At 59.5% G+C, this 27,868-nt stretch overlaps 5 protein-coding genes across 19 annotated transcripts; 4 read left to right on the top strand and 1 right to left on the bottom strand.

The window, feature by feature from the left end:
- Positions 1 to 48: 48 nt before the first annotated feature.
- CIMAP1B (ciliary microtubule associated protein 1B) lies at positions 49 to 2,316 on the top strand. 2 transcript variants are annotated; one of them, XM_014736964.3, is made up of 7 exons: positions 49 to 184; positions 578 to 719; positions 904 to 1,107; positions 1,374 to 1,478; positions 1,653 to 1,774; positions 1,912 to 2,052; positions 2,188 to 2,316. In XM_014736964.3, exons 2-7 carry the CDS (start codon positions 611 to 613, stop codon positions 2,266 to 2,268), a joined length of 762 nt encoding a protein of 253 aa, XP_014592450.2. In that variant the 5' UTR covers positions 49 to 184; positions 578 to 610; the 3' UTR covers positions 2,269 to 2,316. The 2 variants fall into 2 exon arrangements, with proteins under 2 accessions (XP_014592450.2, XP_070109973.1); XM_070253872.1 differs by having other exon boundaries at positions 83 to 184; positions 430 to 719.
- On the top strand, positions 2,190 to 7,289 carry TYMP (thymidine phosphorylase). Of its 5 annotated transcripts, none has more exons than XM_023631575.2 (10): positions 2,597 to 2,803; positions 2,990 to 3,222; positions 3,389 to 3,591; positions 4,075 to 4,173; positions 4,612 to 4,741; positions 5,094 to 5,212; positions 5,706 to 5,868; positions 5,967 to 6,197; positions 6,415 to 6,555; positions 6,734 to 7,289. In XM_023631575.2, the coding sequence occupies exons 2-10, from the start codon at positions 3,000 to 3,002 to the stop codon at positions 6,904 to 6,906; spliced, it is 1,482 nt and encodes a 493-aa protein (XP_023487343.1). In that variant the 5' UTR covers positions 2,597 to 2,803; positions 2,990 to 2,999; the 3' UTR covers positions 6,907 to 7,289. The 5 variants fall into 5 exon arrangements, with proteins under 5 accessions (XP_070109971.1, XP_023487340.1, XP_023487343.1 ...); XM_070253871.1 differs by having other exon boundaries at positions 2,642 to 2,798; XM_070253870.1 differs by lacking the exon at positions 2,597 to 2,803 and adding an exon at positions 2,190 to 2,323 and having other exon boundaries at positions 6,415 to 7,289.
- NCAPH2 (non-SMC condensin II complex subunit H2) lies at positions 7,273 to 22,465 on the bottom strand. 6 transcript variants are annotated; one of them, XM_014736960.3, is made up of 20 exons: positions 22,107 to 22,465; positions 17,110 to 17,211; positions 14,410 to 14,465; positions 14,215 to 14,299; positions 14,065 to 14,133; positions 13,856 to 13,935; positions 13,644 to 13,777; positions 13,257 to 13,340; positions 12,700 to 12,830; positions 11,868 to 11,939; positions 11,515 to 11,581; positions 11,256 to 11,363; positions 11,109 to 11,162; positions 10,882 to 10,952; positions 10,708 to 10,801; positions 10,549 to 10,620; positions 10,393 to 10,448; positions 10,208 to 10,309; positions 9,973 to 10,122; positions 7,273 to 9,906 (listed from the first exon to the last, which is right to left on the bottom strand). In XM_014736960.3, the coding sequence occupies exons 1-20, from the start codon at positions 22,356 to 22,358 to the stop codon at positions 9,766 to 9,768; spliced, it is 1,980 nt and encodes a 659-aa protein (XP_014592446.2). In that variant the 5' UTR covers positions 22,359 to 22,465; the 3' UTR covers positions 7,273 to 9,765. The 6 variants fall into 6 exon arrangements, with proteins under 6 accessions (XP_014592446.2, XP_070109970.1, XP_014592448.2 ...); XM_070253869.1 differs by having other exon boundaries at positions 14,410 to 14,588; positions 17,118 to 17,211; positions 22,107 to 22,333; XM_014736962.3 differs by having other exon boundaries at positions 8,267 to 9,906; positions 10,393 to 10,445.
- On the top strand, positions 8,682 to 9,510 carry SCO2 (synthesis of cytochrome C oxidase 2). Its single transcript, XM_005606806.4, has one exon. The coding sequence runs from the start codon at positions 8,682 to 8,684 to the stop codon at positions 9,480 to 9,482; it is 801 nt and encodes a 266-aa protein (XP_005606863.2). The 3' UTR covers positions 9,483 to 9,510.
- Positions 22,462 to 27,251, top strand: LMF2 (lipase maturation factor 2). Of its 5 annotated transcripts, XM_014736959.3 has the most exons (15): positions 22,515 to 22,648; positions 23,171 to 23,424; positions 23,577 to 23,605; positions 23,743 to 23,960; positions 24,036 to 24,214; positions 24,677 to 24,818; positions 24,987 to 25,121; positions 25,192 to 25,297; positions 25,371 to 25,467; positions 25,554 to 25,736; positions 25,861 to 26,029; positions 26,108 to 26,219; positions 26,292 to 26,388; positions 26,478 to 26,537; positions 26,666 to 27,251. In XM_014736959.3, the coding sequence occupies exons 1-15, from the start codon at positions 22,555 to 22,557 to the stop codon at positions 26,873 to 26,875; spliced, it is 2,085 nt and encodes a 694-aa protein (XP_014592445.1). In that variant the 5' UTR covers positions 22,515 to 22,554; the 3' UTR covers positions 26,876 to 27,251. The 5 variants fall into 5 exon arrangements, with proteins under 5 accessions (XP_005606862.1, XP_001490512.1, XP_070109967.1 ...); XM_005606805.3 differs by having other exon boundaries at positions 22,462 to 22,790; positions 26,478 to 27,251; XM_001490462.6 differs by having other exon boundaries at positions 22,489 to 22,648; positions 26,478 to 27,251.
- Positions 27,252 to 27,868: the final 617 nt, after the last annotated feature.

Here is a 27,868-nt window from a genome sequence, read left to right as displayed (position 1 = left end):
CAGTGCCATGGACTCCAAGGAGGGCCCCTGCGGGCGAGGGGCGGAGTCAGGTTGGTGTCGGGGGCGGTCAGTCCGGTTGCCAGGAGGCGGGACCTGGACACAATGGGGTCTGGGAGTTGGGCCGGGCGGGGGCGGGAATGCAGGCACTCCACCTTGCCTTCCCAGCTGGGAGCCACGGGAACAGGTCAGTGCGTCAACTTCGGGGCCCCCACTCGGCCCCCACGCCGCCCCTCGCCCCGGCATCCTCGCTCGATGCCCCTAAAATATCCCGCTCCTCACCCACCCCCACCCCCGAACTCCGGGTAATCCCCTTCCCGCAGTGCTGAGTCCAAACTTGGCGCTCGCACACACGCCCCTATAGAACTCATTTTGGGGGTAGGGGACGAGAGATGGCCTTGAAGCTCGGTCCCTGCTCCACGTCCCCCACAGAGCTGGATAGCCACTGTTTGTTTTCCTGGCGCCTGGGATACGGGATGGGCCCCGCCCCCGGAGTCGGGCTGAGCTAGACCGGAGCGGGGAAGAGCGTTTCCCGCGAGTTCGGGGTGGAGGGGCCGGGGCCGCCACCTTCTGTCCACAGGTGCTGCAGGCCGTAAGCACACCTCACCACGCCATGGGCTCGGACGTCTGGGTCGGCCCTTGGCGGCCACACCGGCCCCGTGGCCCCATCGCAGCGCTCTACAGAGGCCCAGGGCCCAAATATAAGCTGCCACCGAACACGGGTACCAGCGGCGGGGTCAGGACTGTGCGGGGCGGGGGTCAGGCTAGCGAGGTCCGTCTCGGGAAGGGGTGCTGCACCCCGGGCTGGAGGGTGGAAGGGAGGGAATTCCGTTCTGGGGGGACGGTGGGCTTTGCCCAGGGCGAGAAGCGGCCAGGCCGCGTGGTAATGCTGGGACACTCCCGCAGGCTACATCCTACACGACCCGTCGCGGACCCGCGCCCCCGCCTTCAGCTTCGGCACGCGCCTCCCCACGCAGCAGACTTCGTGCGGCCCGGGGCCGGGCCACCTGGTGCCCGCTCGCATGACTGTGCGCGGCCCAGACGGCAGCCCCGCCTACTCCATCTATGGCCGCCCGCGCCACGCAGCGCCCTTCCTCACTCCCGGACCAGGTCAGGACCCCTGGGACCCCGGCCTCCCCAACACCTAGCCGCATCAGGGGAAGCCCACTCGGGAACCCCCCACCTGAGCCCCGAGCCCCCCTCGGGTACCCTAACACTAAATTCGGTACCCCCATATCCAGATCTCAAAACAACTCCAAGCCCCACCGAGCTTTGACAAATTGTGGCTCGGATTCCTCCTATTCCCAGGACGCCAGCCCGGGTCCCCACAAGGCCCCCAACCCGGTTGTGGCCCACACCCTCGGTCCGCCCCGCAGGCAGGTACTTCCCAGAGCGAGCGGGGAACGTGACATACCCCAGCGCGCCTCGGCACACCATCGCTCCTCGAAACTGGGGCATCCAAGCGGAGCAGCAGACCCCAGGTGAGACCAGAAAGGCCCATTCCAGCACCATGACCCTTCCTATTCCCTGACCGGGAATCGCTCAATCGCTCTCCAGGCACTGGGACCACCCAGTACTCGCAGCGACGGGGAGACCCTGGGCCTGTCCGCAAATAACCACCCCCAGACCCCATCTCTCGGTGGCTCCCTCTCCAGGCCCCGGGACCTACACAGTGCCCTCGCTCTTGGGCCCGCGCGTCATCGGTAAAGTCTCGGCTCCGACTTACTCCATCTACGGCCGCAGCGCAGTGGGCTGCTTCTCCGAGGACCTCAGCAAGGTGGGGGAGGGGCTGCCGTGCACAGAGTAGCAGGGGCCAGCTGCGCGGACAGCAGAGGGTCAAGAAACAAGGGGTGGGAATCAGTGGTCAGCGGTGAATGGAGCCCGGGCCCAGCGCTCCTTCTGCGCCTCCCGCAGACCCCGGGTCCCTGCGCCTACCACGTGGTGAACCCTGGGATCTACAAGTCACGGGCACCCCAGTTCACGATGTTGGCACGGACTTCGCTCCCCCAAGACAACACCCTGAATCCCGGGCCCGCCGCCTACAACGTAGACCAGGTGGTCAAGGGTCAGAGGCCGGGATGAGGGTCTGAGGTCCGAGGTTTGGGACCAGGGTCCTGGGGGTAACGGGAGTCCCGGCGCGGAGCCCGAAGGCTGGCTCCGCGAGGGCAGCGACGCCTCCTGGGTCCGCAGCCCCGGAAGCCTCGCGGCTGGAGCTTCGGGATCCGGCACTCGGACTACCTGGCCCCGATCGTTACGGACGTGGATGACTGACCGACCGGGCGGCCGCGGCCCCATAAATGTTTGCTTCAAGCTTCCCGAGCTAGCAGTGTGTCCGCCTCTTTGTGCTTGACTCGGGAGCACGGGCGGGAACGTGGAGCGGAGAGACTCGGGGCGGGGCGGGGGCCTCGGGGCGGGAGACTCGGGGCGCGGGGCGGGGCCGAGATGCCGGGGGCGCGGGGCGGGGGTCCCGGGCGCGGCGACACTCCAGCCGGCAGACCCTGGAAGGGTGGGGCGGGGGGCGGGCCCGCCACGTCCCGGAAGTCGCGCTCTCGTGGGTCTTCGTGAATGGCTGGGACAGAATCGAGCAGGGTTGTCCCGCCTCCTTGAGGCGGCTATTGGCCCAGGACCCTGCCTGTCTGAGCGGCCCCACCCGCCCGCCGTCCTTTGGCGGCCGTTGGAATCGCGGCCCTGCCCACCCGCCGGCGCGTCCAGGGCGGTGTCCCCTCGGTCTGTGGCCGCGGACACGGCAGGGCGGAAGGAGGCCAGAATCCTAAGGGGGACGGGCCAGGGCCGCTGCACAGGTCAGGTAGGGCTGGAGTCAAGTGGTGAGGTCTAGAAGTTGGCGCCAGACGCAGAGACTCGCGCACGGCAACACAGACCCGGGAAGAGGGGCGGGCCCAAGAGAGACGGGCAGGGGGTTGGGACAGGTGCGCCTGCCCCAGACACGGACGCAGGGCGGCGGCAGGTGCCAAGTGTGTCTTGCACCCCGCAGGCACGGAGCGATGGCCGCCCCAGCGACCTCAGCACCCTCGGCCCCACCCGCCCCGGTCGCGCCTGGTGACCTCTCGGAGGGCGGGAGTCGGGGCCCTCCTGACCTCCCGCCGGAGCCCAAGCAGCTCCCAGAGCTGATCCGCCTGAAGCGAGACGGAGGCCGCCTGAGTGATGTGGACATCAGGGGCTTCGTGCGCGCCGTGGTGGACGGGAGCGCGCACGGCGCGCAAATCGGTGCGTAGGGAAGGCCGGGCGCCCCTGACCCGACCCAGAGGTCAGTCCCGGAGACTGCCTGCCCCAGGGACGCCATAGCGCCCCACCACTGTCACTGACCTCAGGATAACCCATCGCGTGGGGAACGTTCCCTCATGCTGCCCACACCACCGTACCCCACACCTAGGGGCCATGCTCATGGCCATCCGACTGCGAGGCATGGATCTGGAGGAGACCGTGGCGCTGACCCGGGCCCTGGCCACGTCCGGACAGCAGTTGGAGTGGCCGGAGGCCTGGCGCTCGCAGCTCGTAGACAAACACTCCACAGGAGGAGTGGGTGACAAAGTCAGCCTGGTCCTGGCACCTGCCCTGGCTGCCTGTGGCTGCAAGGTTAGAAGATGCCTCCTCTTCAGACCAAAATCTTTGACCTCAAAGAGGCTAGCAGTCCACAGATAGCTTCTAGCCTCAAACCTGGCCCAAAGAGAGCCCCCAAAGGCAGGACCCAGTTTTCTCACCCCCCACCCCCAGGCAGAAGTTTGGTCCTCCTCCCCATCAGTCCCCCATAACAGATCCAATTTTCCAGCTTCCCCTTCCACTTCAGTACCCCATACAGGACTCCTATGGGAAGAGCTGGATACTCCTCTTTCTCAGTACCCCAGACTTGTGTCCCCAGGGATAGGTACCAGCCTCCTCCCTGACTGACACCCCCATCCAAACCAGGACAATTTCTGTTCCCTCTCCACCAGCTGGACACTCACTACAACTGCTTAGTAAATACTTAACTCCAGCTGAAGGCCTAACCAGGGAATGTGGGAGGGAAATGTGGAGGAGGGCGATGACTACGCGGGTGTACTCAGCATCCCTGCCCAGCAGGTACCAATGATCAGCGGACGCGGTCTGGGGCACACTGGGGGCACACTGGATAAACTGGAGTCTATTCCTGGATTCACTGTCATCCAGAGCCCAGAGCAGGTACAAGTGGATCACTGATTGGTCATTGATCTGGGTTATTGATGGAAACATTGGCCAGAATTTCTGAAGGATCACTGATGGGTCATTAATCAGAGTCACTAACGAGGATATTGATGAAGTTATTCATGGGTCATCGGTGGTCATTGGACTTTGGTCAAGGTCATCAATGGAACTCTGCAGTCATTAATAGGGACTTGGTCAAAATCACTGCTGGGCCTCTGATCAATCATTAATGGGCTATAGGGCATTGGTCAATATCCCTAATGGGTCAAACTAGTCATTAATGAGGACTTATCAGAATCCTCCATAAGTAACTGGTCCTGGTTTTGGACATTTGTCAAGGTTGATAATGCGTCACTGATCAGGGTCAGTGATGAGGTCATTGATCAGAGGTCTATGAGAGTAACTAGGAGTCCTGATGCAGAGGGGTTTTGCCAGATGCAAGGGCTCCTGGAGCAAGTGGGCTGCTGTATCGTGGGTCAGAGCAAGAAGCTGGTTCCTGCTGATGGAATCCTTTATGAAGCCAGAGATGTGACAGCCACTGTTGACAGCCTGCCACTTATCACAGGTGACTTGACCCCAGACTCCAGGGTCCACCACCTGCATGTTAAAGACCCCTGACCACAGAGTCAGGGTCCTCTCATCAGGGGACCATGGGACCTCCCCCAATCACAGGTGCTCTGACCCCACCCCAGGGTCAGCATCCCCTCATCACAGTATGCCTGATCACCAATTCAAGAGGGTGACTTGACTGATGCACAACCCACCAAGCCCAGTCACCACCATCATAGGGGACTTGACCCCAATGTTCAGGGCTCCTGACCCCTCATGACTGACTGAGCCCAGAGTCGGCATCCCCTGCATCTCCCAGGAAGCACCAGGCTCTCCATCACCTCCAGCCCCTCTGCCACCCTCCACAGCCTCCATCCTCAGTAAGAAGGTGGTGGAGAGCCTGTCTGCTCTGGTGGTGGATGTGAAGTTCGGAGGGGCTGCAGTCTTCCCTAGCCAGGCACAGGCCCGGGAACTGGCAGAAGTGCTGGTGAGCTATGCCCACTGGAGCCTGTATGGGCCCTTGTGGGGGTCCCTGGGTGGCTGTGGCCTCTCTGTTGGGGTGGGTCTCCTCATGTGGCCTCAACCTCCCCTTCACAACTCTGGCAGCCTGATTCCCACATGCTTCTCAGTGGACTCAATGGTCCTGCCTCATCCTGGCCTCAGCCAGGACCCACCTTCCCTGCTGGCAGTCCCTCCCCCCTTCCAGTGACTTATCCAAGCAAGGCTGACCAGGCCTCGGGTCTGGGGAAACCCTCCACAGCCCTCTGCCCCAGGCCAGGTACAAGATCATCCTGAGCCGCACAGCTGAGGTCAGTCATCTGCCTGCTTCAAGTCGCCCCTGCCCCTGCCCTAGGAGACCCCCTCACTCCTGGGGAACTGGCAGCCAAGGGTGCAGCAGGAGCTGGAGTTTGAGGACACTTGGGCAGCAAGAGGCCCGTTGGGATGCCGGGCAGGGTCCAGATGAAACCTTGTCTCCCCAGGTTGGCGTGGGAGCCGGCCTGGGGCTTCGGGTCGCGGCGGCTCTGACGGCCATGAACAACCCCCTGGGCCGCAGCGTGGGCCACAGCCTGGAGGTGGAGGAGGCGCTGCTTTGCATGGATGGTGCCGGGCCGCCGGACCTGCGAGACCTGGTCACTAGGCTCGGTGAGGGGACTGGTAGAGGTGTGGGGGCCTACGCTTCAGAGCCGGCCCCTCCGGGAGGCCCCGCCCCCGCTTCACCTAAGCCCCCTCCCCGCCGGCAGGAGGGGTCCTGCTCTGGCTCAGCAGACAGGCGGAGACCCAGGACGAAGGCGCCGCCCGGGTGGCCCAGACCCTGGACGACGGCTCAGCCCGGGACCGGTTCGAGCGGATGCTCGCGGGGCAGGGCGTGGACCCGGGCCTGGCCCGAGCCCTATGCTCTGGGACTCCCGCGCAGCGCCGGCAGCTGTTGCCCCGCGCCCGGGAGCAGGAGGAGCTGCACGCGCCCGGAGACGGTGAGCGCCTGGAGACCCCGGTTCCTTGACCCCCAACCCAGGCCCCGCCCCTTTTCTTGAGTCCCAGTTCCCTTTCCTTCCCGAAACCCCGGGCCCTGGCCACTCCCTTTCCCCCGGAGCTCCTGGCCCCTCCCCTTCCCGAGGCTCGGCCCCGCGCCCTCCCTCCATCCCTCCCCGGCCGCGGCGTCCCCCGCCCGCCAGCACCCTCTCCCCGCAGGCACGGTGGAGCTGGTCCAGGCGCTACCGCTGGCGCGCGTGCTGCACGAACTCGGGGCCGGGCGCAGCCGCGCCGGGGAGCCACTCCGGCCGGGGGTGGGCGCCGAGGTGCTAGTCAGCGTGGGTCAGAGACTGCGCCGCGGTGAGCGCCGATCCTGGCCCCTCCTCGCCCCCGCCGGTCGCCTCGCCCGTTGGCCGCCCGTCTGGCCGCCCTGCTTGCTGGTCGCCTCGCCCGCTGGCCGCCCGTCCGGCCTCCCCGCTTGCTGGCCGCCTCGCCCGCTGGCCGCCGCGCCTTCTGACCCCTTTGGGCCGCCCTGCAGGGATGCCATGGCTTCGCGTGCACCTGGACGCGCCCGCGCTCAGCGCCGCGCAGCGCCGCGCTCTGCAGGAGGCGCTGGTGCTCTCGGACCGCGCGCCCTTCGCCGCCCCCTCGCCCTTCGCAGAGCTCGTTCTGCCGCCGCCCAGGACCATGTCCACCCACACGCAGCAATGAAGCCGAGAGTGCCAAGTCCTATCCATGCCTGTGGGGAGATTAATAAAGGGAAACCTTTAAAATGGGGTCCAGAGGACAGGAGGGAGAGTGCCACATAGCGCCGGCGGGCAGTTACAGGAAGAGAGTCCGGGACAGGCCCCAAAAGAGAATCCTCAGTACAGGAAGAAATGTGCGCTGCATTCCAAGCAAATCACCGCCCCAGCCTGAACTCTCCTTTCCTCCAAGAGACTTTGATTCAAAACCCTCCTAACTTCCTCCTTTTCTACAAAATAACATTCTCCTGTCTTGTTTGCTAGATTTGCCTATGGTCCGCCATAGCTTGCACAACCGGAATTGCAATTCTTTGGCTATTTCTGAATAAACTCATTTTACCGGTAGAATAACTGGCTGTTATATTTCTAAGGTCCACCTTGGACACCTGGCGCCGGGTCCAGCCGCGGTAGGAAGGGCTGGCCCTCGAAGGAGGCTCCAAGGGAGGTGTGGCCAGCGGGGGAGGGGCGAGGCCGAGCGAGGAAGCCCCGCCCCGCCAGGCCGCGTGTTAGCGGGCGGGTCCCTCACCTTTTGCGCACGCGCACAGCTGAGCGCGCGCCAGCTCCACGCGTGCGCGGCGCCGTTGACGCATGCGCGCTGGTGCGGAGCGCGCGGCGGAGGGGCCCTGGCGCGGGGAGTGGGCAGTGTACTCTGACTCGCGGCGCCAGCGCCTGGCGGGGAGCCTAGGGACACCCCGGGTGGAGGGCGCGGAGGGCGCCTGGGCTGTGCTCGGCGCGTGGCCCACGCCAGTGTCCAGCTTTCTGACTTTACAGCCGGGCAGACGGCGGCGCGTTCCGGGAGGGCGCCCTGGAGGGGGTGCTTCGGGAGGAGGGGCCAGGAAGCGCCCACAGGCTGCCTTGCTTGCCGGGCACGTCTCGTGCACCGCTTGGAGCCCGTTGAGTAAAGGAGAGGCTGGTAGAGAGGCTAAGGGCCGTGCGCACGGTCAGCCAGCCCGGAGCGCCTGGGAACCCAGGGGCCGTCCGGCCCGCAGGAGTCCTCGGGAGGGTCCTCAGCAGCAGCTGACCAGGTGAGGGGTCCTAAGACCGCCGCCTAGCAAGCCTCCGGAGGTCTCTGTGAGGAGGGCACGGAGGTCACCGGAGCAACGGCGGGGTGGACGGAACCGTGGGCGGAAGTGGGGTGGGGTCTGTGGCAGGTGGACGTCTTGTTTCTCTGCTGGTGAGCGCCCGGGAAAGAAGGTTCGGGGCGGGGAGAAGCGGCGTCGGCAGGTAATCGCGGCCCACGGGCGCCCTGGACGTCGCGGGGTCCCTGCTGGGCACGGTGGAGGGGCCGGAAGGCTGCGGCGAGGCGTCACAGGGAGGAGAGGCTGCGGTGGCTGAAGCGAGAGGCTTGCTCGCCTCCTTTCAAGAATTGGGGGTTTATTGCAGACAGACACACGTGCTCAGGACCAGGCAAAGCGTGCACTTGGAACGCTTCGGTCAGCGCTCATGCCGAGGCCCGGGCGAGTGGCCGGGCCGGACAGAGCTGCAGGTGCAGGACAGAGCAGGGGCCAGCGTGGGATAACTGAGGCTCACAGACTAAAGGACAGGAAGGACAGGCGTAGACGTTCAGTGACGCCTAAGCTGGAGGTTGAGGTGTCAGAGAGGCAGCAGTTCTGCACGGCTGCTAGCCGAGTGTGGGGTTGGTCCCACCACGGACGCCTCTCCAGAGGGAGGGGGCCGACTCAGGAGGCTGCGACACCTTCTGGCTCCTGACACCTTTGTTCTTTTCCAGGAAATATCAGATCCATGCTGCTGCTGGCCCTGGCACCCAGGGCTTGGCTCAGGCTCCCTCAGCTGAAGCGCCTGGTCTGCCCTAGGACCCTGGGAGGTGATTCCCTACGCATGAGGTGCCAGCTCTTGTCAAGGCAGGGTCCTGCAGAGACAGGCAAACAGGGCCAGCCCCAGGGCCCTGGGCTTCGAACTAGGTTGCTGATCACAGCCTTGTTTGGGGCTGGGCTGGGTGGGGCCTGGCTGGCTGCAAGGGCTAAGAAGGAGCAGTGGCGGCAGCAACGGCGGACAGAAGCCCTGCGTCAGGCAGCCGTGGGCCAGGGCGACTTCAGTCTGCTGGACCACCGGGGCCAGGCTCGCTGCAAAGCTGACTTCCGGGGCCAGTGGGTACTGATGTACTTTGGCTTTACTCACTGCCCTGACATCTGCCCAGATGAGCTGGAGAAGTTGGTGCAGGTGGTACAGCAGCTGGAAGCTGAGCCTGGCCTGCCCCTGGTGCAGCCCATCTTCATTACTGTGGACCCTGAGCGGGACAGCGTCGAGGCCATGGCCCGCTATGTGCAGGACTTCCACCCGAGGCTGCTGGGCCTGACTGGCTCTGCCGAGCAGATTGCTCAGGCTAGCCACAACTACCGTGTATACTACAGTGCTGGCCCCAAAGACGAGGACCAGGATTACATTGTGGATCACTCCATTGCTATCTACCTGCTTAACCCTGATGGCCTCTTCACAGACTACTATGGCCGGGCCAGGTCAGTTGAGCAGATTGCAGACAGCGTGCGGCACCACATGGCTACCTTCCGCAGTGTCCTGCCCTGAGCTAAATCATTAAAGGGGGTGCGACAGAGATGTGTGTGCATGATTTGTACCAGCAGCTCCTGGAGGCAGGGCAAGTAGGAGCTCAGGACCTAGTCACTTGCCAGGGGTGCAGGGGACGGGCAGCCCATTTCTCTGCACAGAGCAGGAGTTTTTTAAGGGGCAAGTGGAATGGTAACACCACTTTATTAGGCTGGGCCAGCCAAGAAGCAAAGGTGAGCAGACATGCCCAGAAGCCTACGGGACAGGGCTCCAGGGCCCACCCCCCAGGCTCAGTGCTCCCGATTCAGGGCTGGGCCATGGAGGGGGCAGCATAGGTCTGGAAGCGCGTGTGGGCCCGCTGGTGTGTGAGTAGTCTCAGGGACATGGTGTCCACGGCCTCCTCCAGCCCTGGCTGCTGGGTGATTTCCACCGTGTAATCATTGGCCTGTAGGAACAAGGCATCAGCAGAGTCCAGGGACTGCTTCCCTCCCAGGCTCCCTGGGCCACTTACCAGTTGCAGGGAGGCCAGCATGGAGCGACACACCTCGAAGGCAGGCTGGCCAGCCACCAGCTCCGCAAAGGGACACCACTGATTGAGCTGGCTAAACCTTGAGACCACCTGGTCCCCATAGGTGTGGATGTCAAAGGGCACATGCTGCTCCTGCGAGGAGGAGGAGCAAGGTCCTGGGGCAGGCCTATGGGGAGGCTCCCATTCTCAACCAGAAGCCCGGCCCACCCCACCTCACCTGTTCCTGGAGCAGGGGCTGGATGGTATCCTCCCAGTCCCTGATGCGCTGGGTCAGCTCTGACTCCTGGACGAACTTCTGAGAAGTGGTGATGAAGAGTTCCTAGGGAAGGACCAGGGCTACCGCTTTCTGTGCCAGCCCCCCACCCCTACCCCAGCTCCCCGCCCGCTCTGACCCAGGCCTACCACATTCTTTCGGACCAGCTCCTCATAGGTCAGGGTCGCCGGCATGGCCTCTGCTTCTGGAAGGGGGCAGCTGTGAGCTGCTGTGGCTGTGGGCCAAACCCTCTCCTCCCTCCGGGTCCTCATGGCCCCCTGGCGAGCAGCCCATCCCAGACCTACCCAGGTCTGCAGCTTCCCTGGGCTCTTCTCTTTCAGGCTCTGCATACTCCTCGGGCTCTAGAAACTCATCTACTGGGAGATGGAGAGACCCCAGCAGGAGGCAGGTCAGCTGGCAGCAGGTGCTAAGCCCTCACCCTGGCCTGCCCCAGTAGGCCCCACCTGCTGCCTCCAGGTCCTCCAGGGAATCCTCGAGGCGGTCCTCCTCCTCAGGCCACAGTCCTTCCTCAGCCCTCGGCAGCCACCGCTCAGCCATCTGTGCAGAGAGAATCTGTGAGGGACAGGGCTGTCTCCCGCTAGGGGCCACGTGGGGTCCAGACAATGGCTGGTACTCACCTCCCTCCTCTGCAGCTTCCGGAGGGTCTCCAATTGCTCCCTCACATGCTGCCAGTATAAGACCTCCATATCTGCACAAAAAGGCCTTGTGAGAGGGACCCCCACATGCTGCCCAAGCCCATCCCAAGCCACAGAGGGCCTGGGGCATCCCCAGGCTGAGGGGAGGTGGGCAGTAGAGTGTGGCACTGTCACGCCTCAGCAGAGCCCACACAGGGCCTTGGCCTCACCTGCAAAGGATGGGCCCTTTCGCCGGGGCCTCCTGCCGTCAGTGTGGTCAGCATCTGCAAGAGAATGTGGTCAGCAGGAGCCAAGCCAAGTCCCTGTAGGCCACATCTGGACCCTCAGCCCTGGCGCAGCCCCAGCCCACCACTCACAAGTAGCCAGGTACCACTGGTGGAAGTCCTGCGGCTTGGCAGCACCCTTCCTCTTACGCTTCTGTCCTGGAGCCTCCTCCACACAGTGGGGCACAGAGTAGGGCCTACCTGGGGGCAAACGGACTGTCGGAGCACAGGTGCAGCCCATGTCTCCCAGGAGCGATCGTATGAGGGAGCACAGCCCCACCCCCACCCACCACTCGTGCCCCAGCGAACCCAGCCAGACACCTAAGTAGCTGTACCTCCTCCACCAAATTACCTTTCTTGAAAGGCTTTGTGTCCAGGGAGTCAAAGGGGTCCAGGCTCTGCCAGGGGTCTGGGGTCTCCTGAGCACAGAGCACAAGCAGACCCTGAGAGAGGGTGGGGGACGTGCACCCTCCCCTCAAAGCCCAGACGCTGAGCACAGTGACAGCAGGGAGGGGTTGGCCACACTCCAGCCAGGGTCTGAAGATGACACAAGGGAGAGGTACCCCAGAGCTGTGGATGAGGGGATTCAATTTCTGGGGAAGGAAGATTTCTCAAGAGCCAGCGAAGGGCCTCGCACTAGGACCTAGGGCCTCTGAGGCTCTGAAAGCTGGCAGGAGTGAAGGGGTGGGTTGTGGGCTGCATTACCTTCAGCCGGGATGCAGGCTCCAGGGCCTCCCGCCGCTCCCGCAACAGGCACCTTCCAGGCTGGGCGGCACTCTGCAAAGAAATGGCCCCAGATTCCCCTCTCCTCCTTCAGTCAGGGCCCAGGGAACCCCACCAGCTCCGCTCTGGGGTCACTGCCATGAACCCTGTAGGGACCCTCTCTGGGGACTGGAAGTTCAAATAGTTCAAGGACTAAAAAGTAAAACAAAAATTCTAGGAAAAGTTTTAGGAGAACATACAAATTAGTAAACTAGTGGTCATGGGGTTACTCTTTTTTTCTTTAAAAGATACAAAAAAAGAACAATAATATGATAAACATCCATGTGTATACCAACCAAAATTAACAAATGCTGCTATTTTTTCCTGTAGGCATCAGGTTTTTTTAAATAGATAACAAGACTTCTTAGCTCTAGGCTGGAGCACAGAGCCAATCTGCAGGTCAGAGGCAGCAAAGGCCTCCAGGCCTGCCCCCACCGCCTGACCTCAGAAGCCGGCTTTGTCCACTGCTGCCATCCTGGGGAGCAGCCGGGAGCACAAGAGCCTCAGACCCTTGAACACCAGCCCACCCCTCAGAGAAGGCGTGGCTGCTCTGCTCGGAGAGGGAAGGGATGTGGAGGATGCTGCCCAAAGGGCTTGGTGCAGGGCCAGGGCCAGGGCTGGCTGGAGGACACGCCCACTGCCCTGGTGTGTAAGGACCAGAGAGGAGGGGCTAAGACCAGCGGGCCTGCCTTTGCTGTGTCAAGTGTGGCTGCCCCAGAGCCAGGGCTCGCCCAGCTGATAGCTCAAGCTTTGCAGGCCTCAATGTAGGTCCCACCTGCTGCAGGATCCTGGGCTCCTGGGGCTCCAGAGGGACCTCGGGGACCATGGCCTCAGGGAGTTCTGCTGCCCCCTCTGCATCCTCATCCTCACCCCCACCTCTGAGCATTGGTCCTCCTGGAGAGGTGCCTGGGCAGGGAAGAAGAGACTGGTCAGCCCAGAGGAGCCCAAAGACAAGACAGCAGATGGGGGGCCCGCGCCTCCAGGGCAAAGAGCCAGGCTGCCCTTGGCCAACACCCGAGAGGCCATTCCCTCTCCCAGCTTCATGTGTGAGACCCAGAAAACATAGCAGGGTGTTTTACACTCTCCCCACCACACTGCCCATAGAAGACAGGGTAGGTCCAAACCTCAGAGGCCAGGAAATGGTCAGAGGGTGGTCACTGAACCAACAGCACATTGGGCTGAGGTTGGGGGGCAAGGCCTGGGTGCAGAGGAGCCAGCTCCAAGGCTTCACCCCACCACAGACCACAGGGGGGCAGGCAGGCTGGGGTGGCCAAGCACAGCTCCATGCAGAGCCCAGTCATCCCCCGAGCCCTCCCACACACACACAGGCACCTGGCTCCTGGGAGATGCTGGGCGCAGGGACGGGACTGCTGCACACAGAGACTTCCATTGGCTGCTCCTCAGCCCTCTCGGCCTCTGGGATAGATGAAGAATTGGAAAGAGTCAGCCCAGCACCCCTGGAGGGCCCCTCCCAAGGGTCTAGCAGAACCAAGGCTGGGGAGGGAGAACAGAGCCCTGGCACAGGACTCGGGCACCCTGGGACTGAGCCAGCTGCAGATAGACAGGGCAAGGGGACAAACTCCAGCAGACCCGTCCTCAGCTGGTGCCTGAGGAGGGAGGAGCTCATGGGGCCAGAGCTGGCAGCACAGGGGACCGGACAAGAAGCCCAGCCTGGTAGACCCTTCCTTCCCACCAAGCCCCCCACCTCCAAGCCCTCACCCTTCTGGTTCCTCAGCAGCAGCGTCTCCATGGGGGACATGCCCACAGGCTCCAACATGAAGGCTCCTCTGGGGTGGGGGGTGCATGTATTCATCCTGAAATCCTTCCGGCTGGCCAGGACCTCCCCATGACAGCTGTGCTGGCAAAAACATTCTCTGTAGAGACGTTTCCCAGGCAGGCCTCCCCCACCCCCACCAGCCTCAGACCTGTACCTGTACAAGGGGCTCTCATTCTTCTCCACCTCATCAGGGGCTACCAGGGCCATGGGCAGGAGGGGGACAATGAGGACCTCCTGCACAGAGGCCGAGAGGGGTGAGCCATGGGTCCTCTGGGTTCCGGGTGGGGAACCCATATGAGATGACACCTTCCAACACCCCCATCAGCTAAATGGGGCCCCCACTGCAGGAGGAGGGGCACTCACACTGGAGGCCTGGTCATTCCTCAGATCCACATTAGCACGGGAGTCAGGGAGGTCATCCAGTGACAGGAACTGTGGGAAGACAGTGAGGGCTCAGCTGTGACGCTCGGCAAGTGCATAGTGGGTAGCAGTCACGTCCCCAAGAAACCTCACCTCATCCTCCACCTCCTGGGGGGCCCTGGAGCTGGCGTCCCCACTGGCCCCATCTTCCCGCACTGAGGAGAGCTGCTTGGCCCGCCTAAGAGAGAATCGATGTGTGGGCCTCCCGGGAGGTTGCAGGGGCCTCCCGAGCCGCATGAAGGGCAGACACACAGGCCTCCACCTCTTGGTTGTGCCTCCAGTACTCACTTCTTGCCAGAGATGAAATCGAGAGCCTGGTAGACCAGCGAGTAGAGGTATTCCACCTGGCAACCAGACACAGACGGTGAGGAGACAGACAGGAGGGGTCCACCGCCATGCTCCAGGGCCCTCCACAGAGCCTTCCAAACCAGCATCCACAATCTCCAGCACAAGTCCTGCCAACCTGGCTGCCAAAAATACTTCTCCAGTGACGCTAGTATGTCTCACCAGAATCACTCTAACCTCCCCCTCGGCACCCCACTCCAAACGGCAGCAGGTGGGCCCCTTCACACAGCGGCATCCCGCCTGCGCTCAGGCAGCCCTGCACTGCCTTTGCTGCTCCCACATGAGCCTGCGTGTGGCCTGTGTCCGTGCTGCTCCCACCCAGCACCCCTCACCAGCTCTTTGCCTTTCTACAGGCTCAACCCACTGCCACCCCATCTCCGGGAGCCCCTGTGAGTCTCTGCTGCTCTATCACAGCTCCAGCCACAACTGCTGGGGCTCGCAATCTCCTCCAGAGAAAAGGTCCCATTCTTAGAGTGAGGGTCAGGATTTTCAAGATGCTGACCAAACACCCACCAGCGGGGTGTACACAGCTGCTCAGGCTATTCCCTTGGGGCGATGGCGCCCAAGAGCACAGGGAACCCTCTCTCTTTGGCCCTGCCTTTTTTTGCACGCAACAAATGTTTATTGTGTTTGTTTCCCATATGGGGCTCTGCACCGGACACTGCATACAAGGAGCAAAACGGTGGCCCCTGATCACTTGGATCCCATTTAGTAGAAATAATAAACATTAACTTTTTTAAGTGTTGGCCACATATACAGGACTGTGCTTCCTGCTTCACCTCACTTAATTCATCTGAATTAGGAACCATTGCTGTTCTCATTTTATGAGAATAAACTGACAGAGAAATAAAGTAACGTGGAGCAGTGGTGGGTCTAGGACGGGCACCCAGGGATACAGGAACCTGGTGCTGCCCTATCGAATATGGCAGCCACGTGTGGCTCTATCAACTTAAGTTTAAATTAAAAGTTAATATAATTCAAAACTCCTCAGTCACACTGGCCACATTTCAAGGGCACAGAAGCCACATGTAGGTAGTAGTTACCATATCTTTTCCATCACCTCAGAAAGTCCCACTGGACAGTAGTGACCTAGAGCCTACACTCTCACACACCCTCCAGACCTCCCTATTAACACCTTGGTGCGCTTGCTTTATCACATATCCATCCATCTATTCGTCTATTAGTTCACCTTATGTTTTGTGCTTTCAAAGTTAGTTGCAGACATTCCTTCTTAGGACAAATGCAGGACATAGGAATCCAATTTAATGGGATTATCTAGGACAAAAACCAATGAAATCGTAGACTGTCTTAATAACTTATGGTGCCCAGAGGTCAATCCCTGTGCCAGCTACTTTCCCTTCTCTTTCTGGTTTGGACCCCATTATCGAGCTCCTCAATACAGTTCTTCAAAACTCTCACCTCCTGTGCACCTTTGATTTCTCTCCCACTCACTAAACCGCCAATCTGGGATCAGTGCTGTGGCCCACTTTTCCTTGCTCCTCCACTAGAGGATAGCTAAGCACCAGTGGAGGGAAATCACATCAATGTACCTGCTGGTGCCCTTGCAAATAGTAAGGTACATTTAATCTCCATTAGACTATCGAGGCTTTCGACTAGTCTTTTGCATTCCCCTCAGCAAATACTTTGAACTTTCGCCAAATTTCATTCTCCAAATTTCCCATCCAGTAGCTGATTCTCAGTAGCTGACTTATATTCTCCATTATGAAAATTGGGGCCTTAGGCATGAACTGCCCAAATCCCTGTGCCCAACTTCACTATATCAATATTTATTTCTCCCTCTTCTCCTGAGATGAGGTCTTTTTTTTTCAAGGAAAGCTCGCCAGCCCATGCTCCAGACCTACCCCACCTATTTCTTCTGGGATTTTGTTTCATCTCTCTGCCCCTGCTTCACCTCCAGGGTTTTTAGTCCTGGCTGTCACTGAGGATATTTTAAGAAATCCCAATACCTGGGCCCCCAGGGGTTCCGACTTAATCAGCCTAGGTTGAGGCCGATCTCTCTCCCGCCTTTCTCAGTGAAGTTTCTCAACAGGAGCCCAGGTTTCCTCTGTGCGCCTTACCATCTCCCGTCACTCTCCTGCCTACTGGAGTCTGGCCCCCTTATCACCAGAATCCCGGGTGACCTTCTAATCGCAGACCCAGTGGAAACCTGAAAATCCTTATTGTATGGGTCCAATTCACTGAATTCAATATTTCTGGTCTCTTTTCTCCCTCCTGAAATTCTCTACTGCTCTGATGTCCATGACAGGATGTCTTCTCCACTTATCTCCCTCTGACTTTTCCTTGTGAGCACTTCCTAAATATTGGTTTTCCTCAGGTGTTCATTCTGCTTTTCCTCTTACTCTACCACAGGTTTCTCGACTGTGGGACTACTGACACTCTGGACAGGACAATTCTTTGCTGCATGGGGCGCCCCTATACATTGTCGAGTGTTTAGCAGCAAGTCGACAATTTTAAATCCAAGCTTGTTCTTCAGTGATAGAGGTGATGAGGACTCAGGGGAGGAGATGGGAGGAGATGGGAGGCAGGTCAGAGGCAGGTGAGCCTGTGCCTGCCCCAGCAGGACAGCGGACCTCAGTCCTGCTCGACACTAAAACGCAAGACCAGCAGCCCAGCGGGGCCCACCTTCTTACTGTAGACACAGGCGGAGCCCTGGATCAACAGCGCTGCCTCAATGAAGTTCATTGTAGTTTTGCCTTCGTCAAAAGAAATGCAGATCTGGTCCAGCTGCAAGACACAACACCAGGCCAGTGGGAAGCTGAGTCTGTGCACACTACTCCCAGGGCAGCCCACCCAACATGCCCCCTCCTCCCAGTGCCTCTGACCCAGGGTGCCTGGTCACCACGAGCAGCTCCTCAGACTAACAGCTCTGGCTCTGCTTGAGGCTCACTGGCTATCCATTTTTTTTTAGAGGGGAAAGACAAGTCTTTCTGATTTCCCCTGTTTCCTGTAACCTCTGAGACCTAGAGTTTTGGAAGCAGGAGCTCCTTTCTGGAGGTGCTGGAGGCACTCCACACTGCGTCCATCCAAGTCAGGGCCAACTCAGACTCCGGCAGGAAGATCCCTCACTCTGAAGAAGGAAAGGGGAGCCTCAGGGGTGGGGAAGACAGAAACAAAATGCAGGGCTCTTGATCCTTTGAGCAGAAAACTCAGGAAACACTTCCAAGGGAGTCCTCCTCCTTCCTCTGCAACCCCCAACCCCCGAGAGCCTGAGCTCCTATAACCTCGTAAATGTCAACATCCAGTGACCATATGCCATATGTTCAATAGGAATTTCGGTTAAGACATCCAAATGGTGTTTGAAGAAGGCAGTTGGAGGTGTGGGTTTGGGCTTAGACATGAGGTCCCACTTGGAGCATGCATTTGGGTGTCATTAGAAGGCGAATGGAGGGTGAGGTCCTGGCAGTGGGTGAGCCAGCCTAGGCTGAGAGTGTCATTGAAGAGAAGGGCCACCTGTCTAGCTCAGGGCCTGGGTGGCTCAGCCTCCCTCTCCTTCATATTCCCTCCTTTCAGGCAAAGCCCTTCACATATGTCTGGAGTGCTCCGCACTATCTCAGGCTGTCGTGCTCCTGGTTCCTTTCCCTCCCCTACTGACCTCACACATTCCCTCTCTCCTTCAGGAATTAGTAGAAATGGCATCCTCCCAAACTCTCCCTCGTCTTTGTGCCACCACAGTGCCTGACATCTCACCTCGCTCCCCAGCACACCCCAGCTTTGGACGAGTTTGCATAATACTCATTTTCCTGAACAGTTGAATCCTGTGTCTGCTAACTGCCTTTGTGTGCATGGTTGTTCTTCCTAAGATGCTGCTCCCTTCGTCTGCCTCGGGAGCATCTGTCCATCTTTCTGGCTTAGCTCTTAGCTCTGACGTCACCACTTTGTTTGTCCATCAGATGTCCGTTGGATGCCAGTATCAGGTGCTTGGCTAAAGGCTGGAATTACCCTAATGCCGCTCAGTCCACAGAGGGAGGAGAGACTCAAACAGTGAGACACGACCACCCTAACGGTGTCAAGGAGCCTGAGGCGTGTCCCTGGAAGACTGCAGAAGAGTTCACACTGGGCACAGTTGGGGGCGGGTGTTCCAAGCAGATGGAAAGTAAAGGCCTTCTTCAAACACCATTTGGATGTCTTAACTGAAATTCCTATTGAACCAGTCCACCCTGAACTCTAGATATCAGCCCCCACACCAGAAACCCAGCAGTCTTAGCAACTTCCTGCCTTCCTTACCCTCCCCCATTGAATCCACACCCAGTTCCCTGCCAATTCCATGCTCCACCTTGACTTGACTGCCTGCTCCTCTCCTCGGTGCCTGCCGCTCCCGCTCAGCCAGCCTCACCTCTTGCCTGGACCTCTGCAAACTGGGTTCTTTCCGCCCTTCACTTCCCTCCAGTCTACTCTTCACACATCAGCCAATGCTTGTCTTAAGACATACATTGCATTACATCACTCCACTCAGAGCCCTAATGGCTTTCTGTCCCTCTCAGTAAGGAACTCAAAATCCTAAACAGAGCCTCCCATGCTGACCAGCTTCCCTTTCCAGCTGCTCGCTCTCCCCTGCTCACTGCACAGCGGTACACAGGCCTACTTCCAGGTCCTCCATTGAACTAAGTGTTTTCCCACCTCGGAACATTGGAACACTGTGTTCTCTCCACCTGGAACATTGCCTGTGAGTATGCAACTCCTTCCATCCCAAACAAAGTTAGGTCCTCTACTCAAACTCTTCACGGAACCCTCAACTTATCTTCCAAACCTCTCATCAGTTTGTGATTACACAAAGGTACACACAGTGGTGAGGGTGGGCTCTGCTCTGCCACCTACTAGCTAGGACTCCGAGCATGTCACTTAACCTCTCTGTAGAACTAAAACTTGTATTAGTAGGGCTTTTGTGAAGATTAAATGAGTTTATATGTCTAAAGCACATAAAACAGCAGTTAGCATGAGTAAGCACCAAATGTGTGATATTTATTACAACTCCATGCGGTTACTGCCTTATCCATCTCCCCACAAGAGTAAAGCAGGGACTATTGCGTTTGCTTGCCACTATTTTCTCAGGTTTGTTTTGTTTTGTTTTTCCTAAAGATTGGCCTGAGCTAACAACTGTTGCCAATCTTCTTTTTTTTTCCTTGCTTTTTCTCCCCAAATCCCCCCAGTACATAGTTGTATATTTTAGCTGTGGGTCCCTCTAGTTGTGGCCTGTGGGACACCGCCTCAGCGTGGCCTGACGAGCAGTGCCATGTCTGCGCCCAAGATCTGAACCAGCGAACCAGGGCCGCCAAAGTGGAGCGCACGAACTTAACTCCTCCGCCACGGGGCCAGCCCCCTTTTCTCAGGTTTAGCATGGTTCTTGGCACACAACAGACACTCAACAACAAGAATAAATAAATGGATGAGAGGATAGTAACATGACGTGTTAAAAAAAGAACATGCTGGTAGCTGTGTGGAAAATGAAAAGACAAAGACAAAACTAGACACAGGGAAATCAGGACTTCAGGGGGCAGAAAAGACATATGAAGCAGGAGGGGAGCTGACCAAGGTAGGAAGCCGACTTACCAGGCATCCCTAAGGACCCCGCTTGAGGTGAAAACCTGAATCCATAGTAGTCCCACCCAGCACAGTACTCTGCATTTCCTCAGCAGATTGTGTCCAAGCAGAAGTCAACCATCAGATCAAGTGTTCATTTAACACACACTTATTTGGCACCAACTATGTGCTGGGCACTCTATTAAGCAAAGGGAAGAGACCATAAACATGGTCCCTACCATCGTAGAATTTACATTCTAGGTTGAGACCATGAACAAGTAAACAAGGTAAAGAATAGCTGTAAAGACACTGTAAAGTACATAAGGTACTACGACAATGAGAACTATTTTATTTTATTTTATTTTATTTTTTTTTTTTTTTTTGAGGAAGATTAGCCCTGAGCTAACGTCTGCTGCCAATCCTCCTCTTTTTGCTAATGAAGACTGGCCCTGAGCTAACATCCGTGCCCATCTTCCTCTACTTTATATGTGGGACGCCTACCACAGCATAGCTTGCCAAGCGGTGCCATGTCCGCACCCGGGATCTGCACCTGGGATCCGAAATGGTGAACCCCGGGCTGTGGAAGCAGAATGTGCGCAGTTAAGTGCTGTGCTACCAGGCCGGCCCCAACGAGAACGATTTTAGGCAGGGTGGTCAGCTGACATTTAAAGTGAGACATAAAGAACGAGAAAGAATTAGTCATAAAAAGAACTGGGCGAAGAATATTCCCCAGTGGGAGCAGAAAACATAAAGACCCTCAGCCAAGAATGAGCTTAAGTGTTATAGGTTGACTGGATGGAGGGAACAGGTGGAGAAGAGCCCGAGACAAGGCCAAATCTGTAAGCAGGGCCAGATTCAGAGAAGAAAGTTTGGATTTTATTCTGAGAACAATGGAAAGCCATTACAGGGTTTTAGGTAGGGCAGTGCTGCAGCCTGATTTTAATTTTTAAGAGTCACACTTGCTGCTGTGTTGAGCATGAATTGGATGGGGCCAAAAACAGCAGTAGGGAGCCCAGGAGGAGCTTACATGAATCAGAGCCAGATGGTGGCCTGGACCAGAGAAAGTGGAGAACAGATGAATTCAAGTGAAATTCATGGATGAACTGGGTGTGGAGTATGGGGTTCCCCTAGAATGGCTCTTAGCTTTCACCTCTGGCTGAACGGTGGTGCCATTTACTGAGATCAGGAAAACTAAGATTTGAGCAGGAAAATAAAGAGCTCCACTTTAAATATATTAAATCTGAGATGTTTGTGAGACATCTAAGTGGAATGTCAAGTGAGCAGCTGGATACACGAAGTAGATTCAGAGAAGAAATCTGGGATGGAGATATAAATCTGGGAGTTGTCCTTTAAAATCAAGGAAATAAACAGGATTAGTTTAGTGGAAATGTGTAAGGAGGTGGCACAGGCCTCACCTGGAGGAGCTCAACATTTAGAGATTGGATAGGAGAGAAAAAGTAGGCAATGAAATTAGAAGAAAATCAGAACATCAAAACTTGTTTCAAGAAGGAGGGAGTGGCCAACCCAACAAATGCTGCTGAATTGAATAAGATGCAACTTCTAGTGTCCCTTGGTTTTGGTAGGATGGAGATCATTATCGATCAAGATAGAGGCAGTCCAAGTGGGCTGAGGAAAAGTGAAGCGCAGAAACGGAGCGGACAGCTCCTTAGCGAGGTCTAGACAGAACTGTCAAATATGGAAGAAAGATTAAATGCTGATGGGATGGAACACGGCAGTAGCTTTAAAGTGGTTTGAAAATCCAAGATAAGAAATCCCTCTTAATCGTGATCCAGATCTCTCAAACACCCAAACAAGGATACATATTCTAGTCTATTCCATCACCTCAAAAAAAAACGGTAGTCACCCCTTACTAAATCAACCTCAAGGCTCACTTATAGGTAACGACCTGTAATGACAGCCCCAGGCTAATTTAATAAGGGGCGATTTCGGGAGGCAGAGATGGAGGTGCGGAAAAAAGAAACGAGCCTGAGGACAAGTGAGGCCAAAGCGCTGGATGGACACAGACGAGGAGGCAGCAGGGCCGCCCAGCAGCCCCCGGCCCGGCGCTCCCGGCCCGCGCCACTCCCCGGGGCTGCCCTCACCTCCTCCAGATATTCGCCCAGCTGGGCCGCCACGTCCACCTCCCAGTTCTTGGTGAGGTCGCGGATGGGCTGCAGGAGGTGGGCGAAGCGCGCCTCCACGTCCTCCATGTCCGGGAGGGGCCGGGGCCGGGGCGGCCCTGGGACCGCAGGGCCGGCTTGGAGGGGAGCCAGTGCCTTCAGCCCGCCACTAGTTCTGGCGCCATTTTGCTGTTCCCGCCCAGGAAGAAACGTAACGCGGCGCCGCGCGCACATCTATGACGTAGTGCGGCCAGAGCTGGCGCCGGAAGGGCCGCGGGGAGCGCTGGAGGCGGGGTCGAAACGGGGACGAGACCAGGGGCGGGGGCGTTCCGGGGGCGGGGCTTGCTGTTGCTGCTGGCTGGCTGGGTGGCTGGCGGGCTAGCGGGCGGGCGGACCCGCGGGCTCTCGTCCAGCCGGCCGCGTAGCGGACATGGCGGGTTCCCGGCTCCCGCGGCAGCTTTTCCTCCAGGGCGTGGCCGCCGTCTTTATGTTCGCCTTCGCTTCCCTCTACACGCAGATCCCGGGTGAGGGACACCCGCCAACACGTGCCCTGTGCCCTCTCATCTCCCCACCCGACACTCACTCTCTGGGCGCGGGAGTGAGGTTGGGCCTGGATGCATGGGGTAGCGGCTGCGGTTCGTGTCCTGCGTGCCTGGGCTATGGAGGGTAGGAGGGTGTGCAATAGTCCGTTTCTCCCAGGGTTCCGGGTTCTGCCCTGGGGCGGGGGCCAGAACCCTGAGGGGAGTGGCCCCAGAGCTGGTGGGGCAGAGAGGTGATAAAGCTCTGACCTGGAGGAGAGGGGAACTGGGCTCTGCTGAGGGGAGAGCCTGACCTGGGGAGTCGGGTAGGCCTGCGGGGCCTGGCCTGGGGTCAACAGGTTCTGACCTGGGTGGAAGGGTCTGGAGGGTCTGCAGGTCCTGTCCTGAGGGGGTAGAGGCTGCAGGTCTTAACCTAGGTTGGGGGGTGGTCTGCAGGCCCTGACTGATGGGGGAGTTCAGTCTTTGAAGTCAATGTCCAGGGCCTGGCCTTGACATGCCCTCCCACAGGGCTTTATGGTGCTGAGGGCATCTTACCTGCACGGAGGATGCTGCGGCCACAGGGCAAGGGGCGCTGGCAGCAGCTGTGGGAGACCCCGACACTGCTGTGGGAGGCACCGACACTGGGGCTGGACACAGCGCAGGGCCTGGAGTTGTTGAGCCTGCTGGGCACCCTGCTGGCCCTGGGCGCACTGCTGCTGCGCCGGCTGCGCCACCTCCTCATCTACCTGGTGCTCTGGGCCGCCTACCTGTCAGCCTGCCAGGCAAGTGGAGGTGCCAGCTGCCCCCCTGCACCACTGGAACCCTTGTCACCAATTCACTCCAGCCCCATCCACCCTCCACCCCACCCCGCTCCCTGCCATGCCTGCCTCCACGACACACACACCCTGCTCCCTGACAGCCCTTCTCCCTGCAGGTGGGCCAGGTGTTTCTTTATTTCCAGTGGTGAGTGACTATTGGGTGTGGGGCTCAGCAGGCTGGGTGGGGTGGGAGCGGGGTATGTTTGCCTTTCTGGGGAGGACCCTCTCAGGGGAGCAGACTTGATGGGGAGCGGCCCTTTGTGCTATTCCTTCTCCCCATAGGGATTCCCTGCTCCTGGAGACTGGCTTCCTGGCCATGCTGGTGGCCCCCCTGAGGCAGCACCCCCACTACAAGCAGGCCCCCCAAGGGGCGCTGGCAGGGGCCTTGCCCCATGAAGGCCTCCCCTTCTGGCTCGTGCGCTGGCTGCTGTTTCGCCTCATGTTTGCCTCGGGTGTGGTCAAGCTGACCAGCCGTTGCCCCGCGTGGTGGGGGCTCACTGGTGAGGGTCCTGGCCTAGATATAGGGCAGTCTTGGGGGCTCTGCCCAGCCCTGACCACCCACCCATCACCTGCAGCCCTCACCTACCACTATGAGACGCAGTGCCTGCCCACACCTGCCTCCTGGTTTGCCCACCACCTGCCCGTCTGGCTACACAAGCTCAGCGTGGTGGCCACCTTCCTTATTGAGATCGCAGTGCCTCCTCTGTTCTTCGCTCCTGTTCGCCGCCTGCGCTTGGCAGCCTTCTATTCCCAGGTGGGTGAGGGCCTCACTCGTCAGGAAGACAGGCGGGGCATGGCCTTCTTCAGTACTGCCCAGTGGATCCCACTGGGGATTGGGTGGCTGCTGCCAGCATTCAGAAAGTCCTCATGGACAGAGGGACAAGTTAACTTGGGGTGGGAAGGTGTACCCGTGAGGCAAGCCTGCATCCTCACTGGAGGATGTCAGTCTTAGGTCGGCAGAGCCAGGTGGGGAAGGGCTACATGAGGCTCGCTGAGCCTTGGTGTTCTCCAGGTGGTGGTGGGGAGCATGGAAGGCGTGAGCAGGGGATTGAGGACAGATGGAGTGGGAACAGAAGATAGGCCAGGGGGTGGTGAGGAGGGGCGGGTGCCTTCAGGAGAGACCTAGGCAGGGGATGCAGAGGGGCCCAGAAGCAGGCTCTGAAGGGCCCTGGAAGGGGACGGCCCTCGGGAGCTCTGAGTACAGCCCCTCCCCCAGGTCTTGCTGCAAGTCCTAATTATCATCACTGGCAACTATAACTTCTTCAACCTGCTCACTCTGGTGCTCACCACTGCCCTCCTGGACGACGAGCACCTGGCTGCCAAGTCTCGCAACAGCCAACGCAGGAAGACGCCCGCCTGTGAGTGTCAGCCTGTCCCGGACAGCCAGCCATCCTTGCCCTGCCGCCCATCAGGGTGTCTCCTTCCCTCCCACACCCCCAAAGTGACCCCTGCTCTAGCTCAGCCCCAGCCCCCTGGCTGCAGACTCTCTCTCTTCGCAGCTGACCTGTGACTGTCTTGTCCTACAGCCTGGCCCAAAGCTCTGCTGGCCATGCTCTCATGGCTGCTAGAATTGACCACTTATGCGCTGCTGGCCTACGGCACCGTGCACTACTTTGGCCTGGAGATAGACTGGGAGAAGCACACCGTTCGCTCCAGAACCAGTGAGTGCCAACTGGGGGGCCGGAGGGCAGGGGCTGGACCACCCCTCTTCACACCCCTTTACTTCCACAGCCTTCACCTTCCACCAGTTCTCCCAGTGGCTGAAGATGGTGACCCTGCCCACTATGTGGCTGGGGGTGGCCTCCCTCACCTGGGAACTGCTGACCGCCCTCTGGAGGTATATGGTCCAAGGGGGTGGGGTAGAGCTGTGCAGGGCAGGCCTGACTGCATTTTGGTCCCCTTCCCCTAAGGTGGACCCAGGTGCGAGGGTGGCTGCAGAAGCTCTGTGCTGCAGTCCAGCTGTCCATCTTTGGCACTGCCACAGTGGCCTTGTTCACAATTAGCCTGGTGGGTAGCACTTCAGAGGGGGCAGGGGGAGGAGGTTGGGAGGGGACTGGAGGGGCAGTGCTGAGCCTCTGCCCACCTGCTTCCAGGTGCCGTACTCCTACGTGGAGCCCTCGACCCATGGGCGCCTCTGGACTGGGGCCCATCGCCTGTTTGGCGCTGTGGAGCACCTGCAGCTGGCCAACTCCTATGGCCTCTTCCGCCGGATGACTGGTCTGGGTGGACGGCCTGAGGTGGTGCTGGAGGGCAGCTATGACGGGCACCACTGGACGGTGAATGCCTCTACAGGCCCCTGCCTGGGGTGCCCCAGGGCTCCCCAGGGCGGTGGGAACCCACTGCAGGTGGAAGCGGGGACCCAGTTTCAGCTGACCGTGCTAACCCAGCACTGCCCAGCAGGAGATCGAGTTCATGTACAAGCCTGGGAACGTGAGCCGCCCACCCCCCCTCATCGTGCCCCACCAGCCGCGCCTTGATTGGCAGATGTGGTTTGCAGCCCTGGGCCCACACACGCACAGCCCCTGGTTCACTAGCCTAGTCCTCCGCCTGCTGCAGGGCAAAGAGCCAGGTGAGGCAGCACAGACGGGCGGGACCTGGGAGGGGTGGGGCTGAGGGAACAGCTCTCCCTGAGCCCCTGTCCCTGCAGTCATCCGCCTCCTCCAGAACGATGTGGCCCAGTACCCCTTCCACAAGCAGCCACCCACCTACGTGCGGGCCCAGCGCTACAAGTACTGGTTCTCGCAGCCTGGGGAGCAGGGGTAAGGCTGGGGCACCACACGGGCACTGGGACCCAGGCTCTGGCACCACCTGAATGCCCTGTCCTGTTGCAGTCGGTGGTGGCGACGCCAGTGGGTAGAGGAATTCTTCCCACCCGTGTCCCTGGGGGACCCGTTGCTGGACGCGCTGCTCAGGCAGTTTGGCCTTCAGGTGGGAAGGCGTCAGGCTGGGGGAGGACACAGGGGTGACCCCCGCCCACAGGAGTTATCACTGTGGACCTTAAAATCCTGCCCCCACAGGACAAGAGCCCGGCCCGGACCCGCAGCTCCAGCAGCACCCTGGCCCAGGTCCTCCATTGGGTACGGAAACAGCTGTCTCCCCTGGAGGCTCCCTCCCTGCTCTGGGGGCTCCTGGTCACACTGGGGGCCATTAGGTTCATGCAGGCCCTGCTGGGCCCCCGTCCCCCCCGCTCCTCCCCTCTGGCCAGGGAGGAGAAGTACAGGTCTGCCTCCAAGAAGGACTCGGGAGCTGCCAGCACACAGGCTACCCCAGCCCCCGACAACGGCAGCAGCGGTTCTCAGACCCCCCGGCGGAAAAAGTAGCTATGTTCTACCAGCCACACGTCCTGAGAGGGTCAGGGTCCTCAGCACATCTCTGGCCTTGTGCAGCAGGACATGACCCAGCCACTGTGCCTTAGCAGCCACCTTGGCAGACGCAAGCTGGGGTGTTGCCCTCTGGGGCAGGCTCTGGCTGCCCTGCTGCTTTGAGGGCCCACTGGTCCCCCCATGCCAACCACGTCCCTCCCACAGCACCCTCTGGCCTGGAGGACAGCCCAGGAGGCGGGGGTGGGACCAGGCTCAGAGTCCTCCACAGGAGGTCATAATCAGGGCTGTGGGAGGCCCTTTCCCTCTGCCCTCACTGTACGGGTCCGAGTTTAGAGCCCCTGGCCCCAGCCCCTGCACAGAAGGGATGAAGCCAGCCTGCTGAAGAGGAGGAAAGGTGGTCCTTCCACACCAGCCCATCCCATCAGTCGGATCCATGAACCAATAAAGGCATCTTTGTGCTTGACCACATGCTGGCGTTTCCTTCCCACTGGGGAGCTCAAGGATGGTGGGCCTTCTCTGCCTCTCGGGGTGGACCCAGCCCAGATGCTGTCCAGCCAATTGCTGAGCTGGCTTCCTGGCTTCCTTTGCTCTCCCATCCTCAGTGTTCCCCTCTATAAAATGGACATGAGGCCTGGCCCAGCATTGCCCAGAGCCTGAACCTCAGTCTGGCACAGCCTGACTGAACTGTCAGTTCCACATATCAAGGCTGTGAAGCCAGTGGTTGAATGTGGGGCCTGGAACCATCTGATGGCCAGCTGGAGAACTCATCAGAACCTGAGCCCTTCCTTCTCTCCTGCTCCCGCTTCCTCATCTTGGGAAAGAACCAAAGAGTCAGAGTGCTGGACCTTGCATGGGCAGGACAAAGGAGAGATGGAGAAGGTGGCAGGGCAAGCACCAGGGCGCCAGGTCGGGGCAGTGCTGAGCAGCATTCAACAGAGGGCAGAGCTGTCAGGTCACTGGCAGAGCAGTATGGGGTGTGGTGGGGAGAGGAAGGAGGAGCCGGAGGCCTTGGATCAGAGGCAGAAGAGGGAGGATCCATCTGACCACCTCTGTTCTGACCACTTCCCGGGAAGAGTGTACTGGTG

This window comes from Equus caballus, chromosome 28 (assembly GCF_041296265.1).
Source record: "Equus caballus isolate H_3958 breed thoroughbred chromosome 28, TB-T2T, whole genome shotgun sequence".
NCBI lineage: Eukaryota > Metazoa > Chordata > Mammalia > Perissodactyla > Equidae > Equus > Equus caballus.
This window is presented reverse-complemented; position numbering and strand designations above follow the sequence as displayed.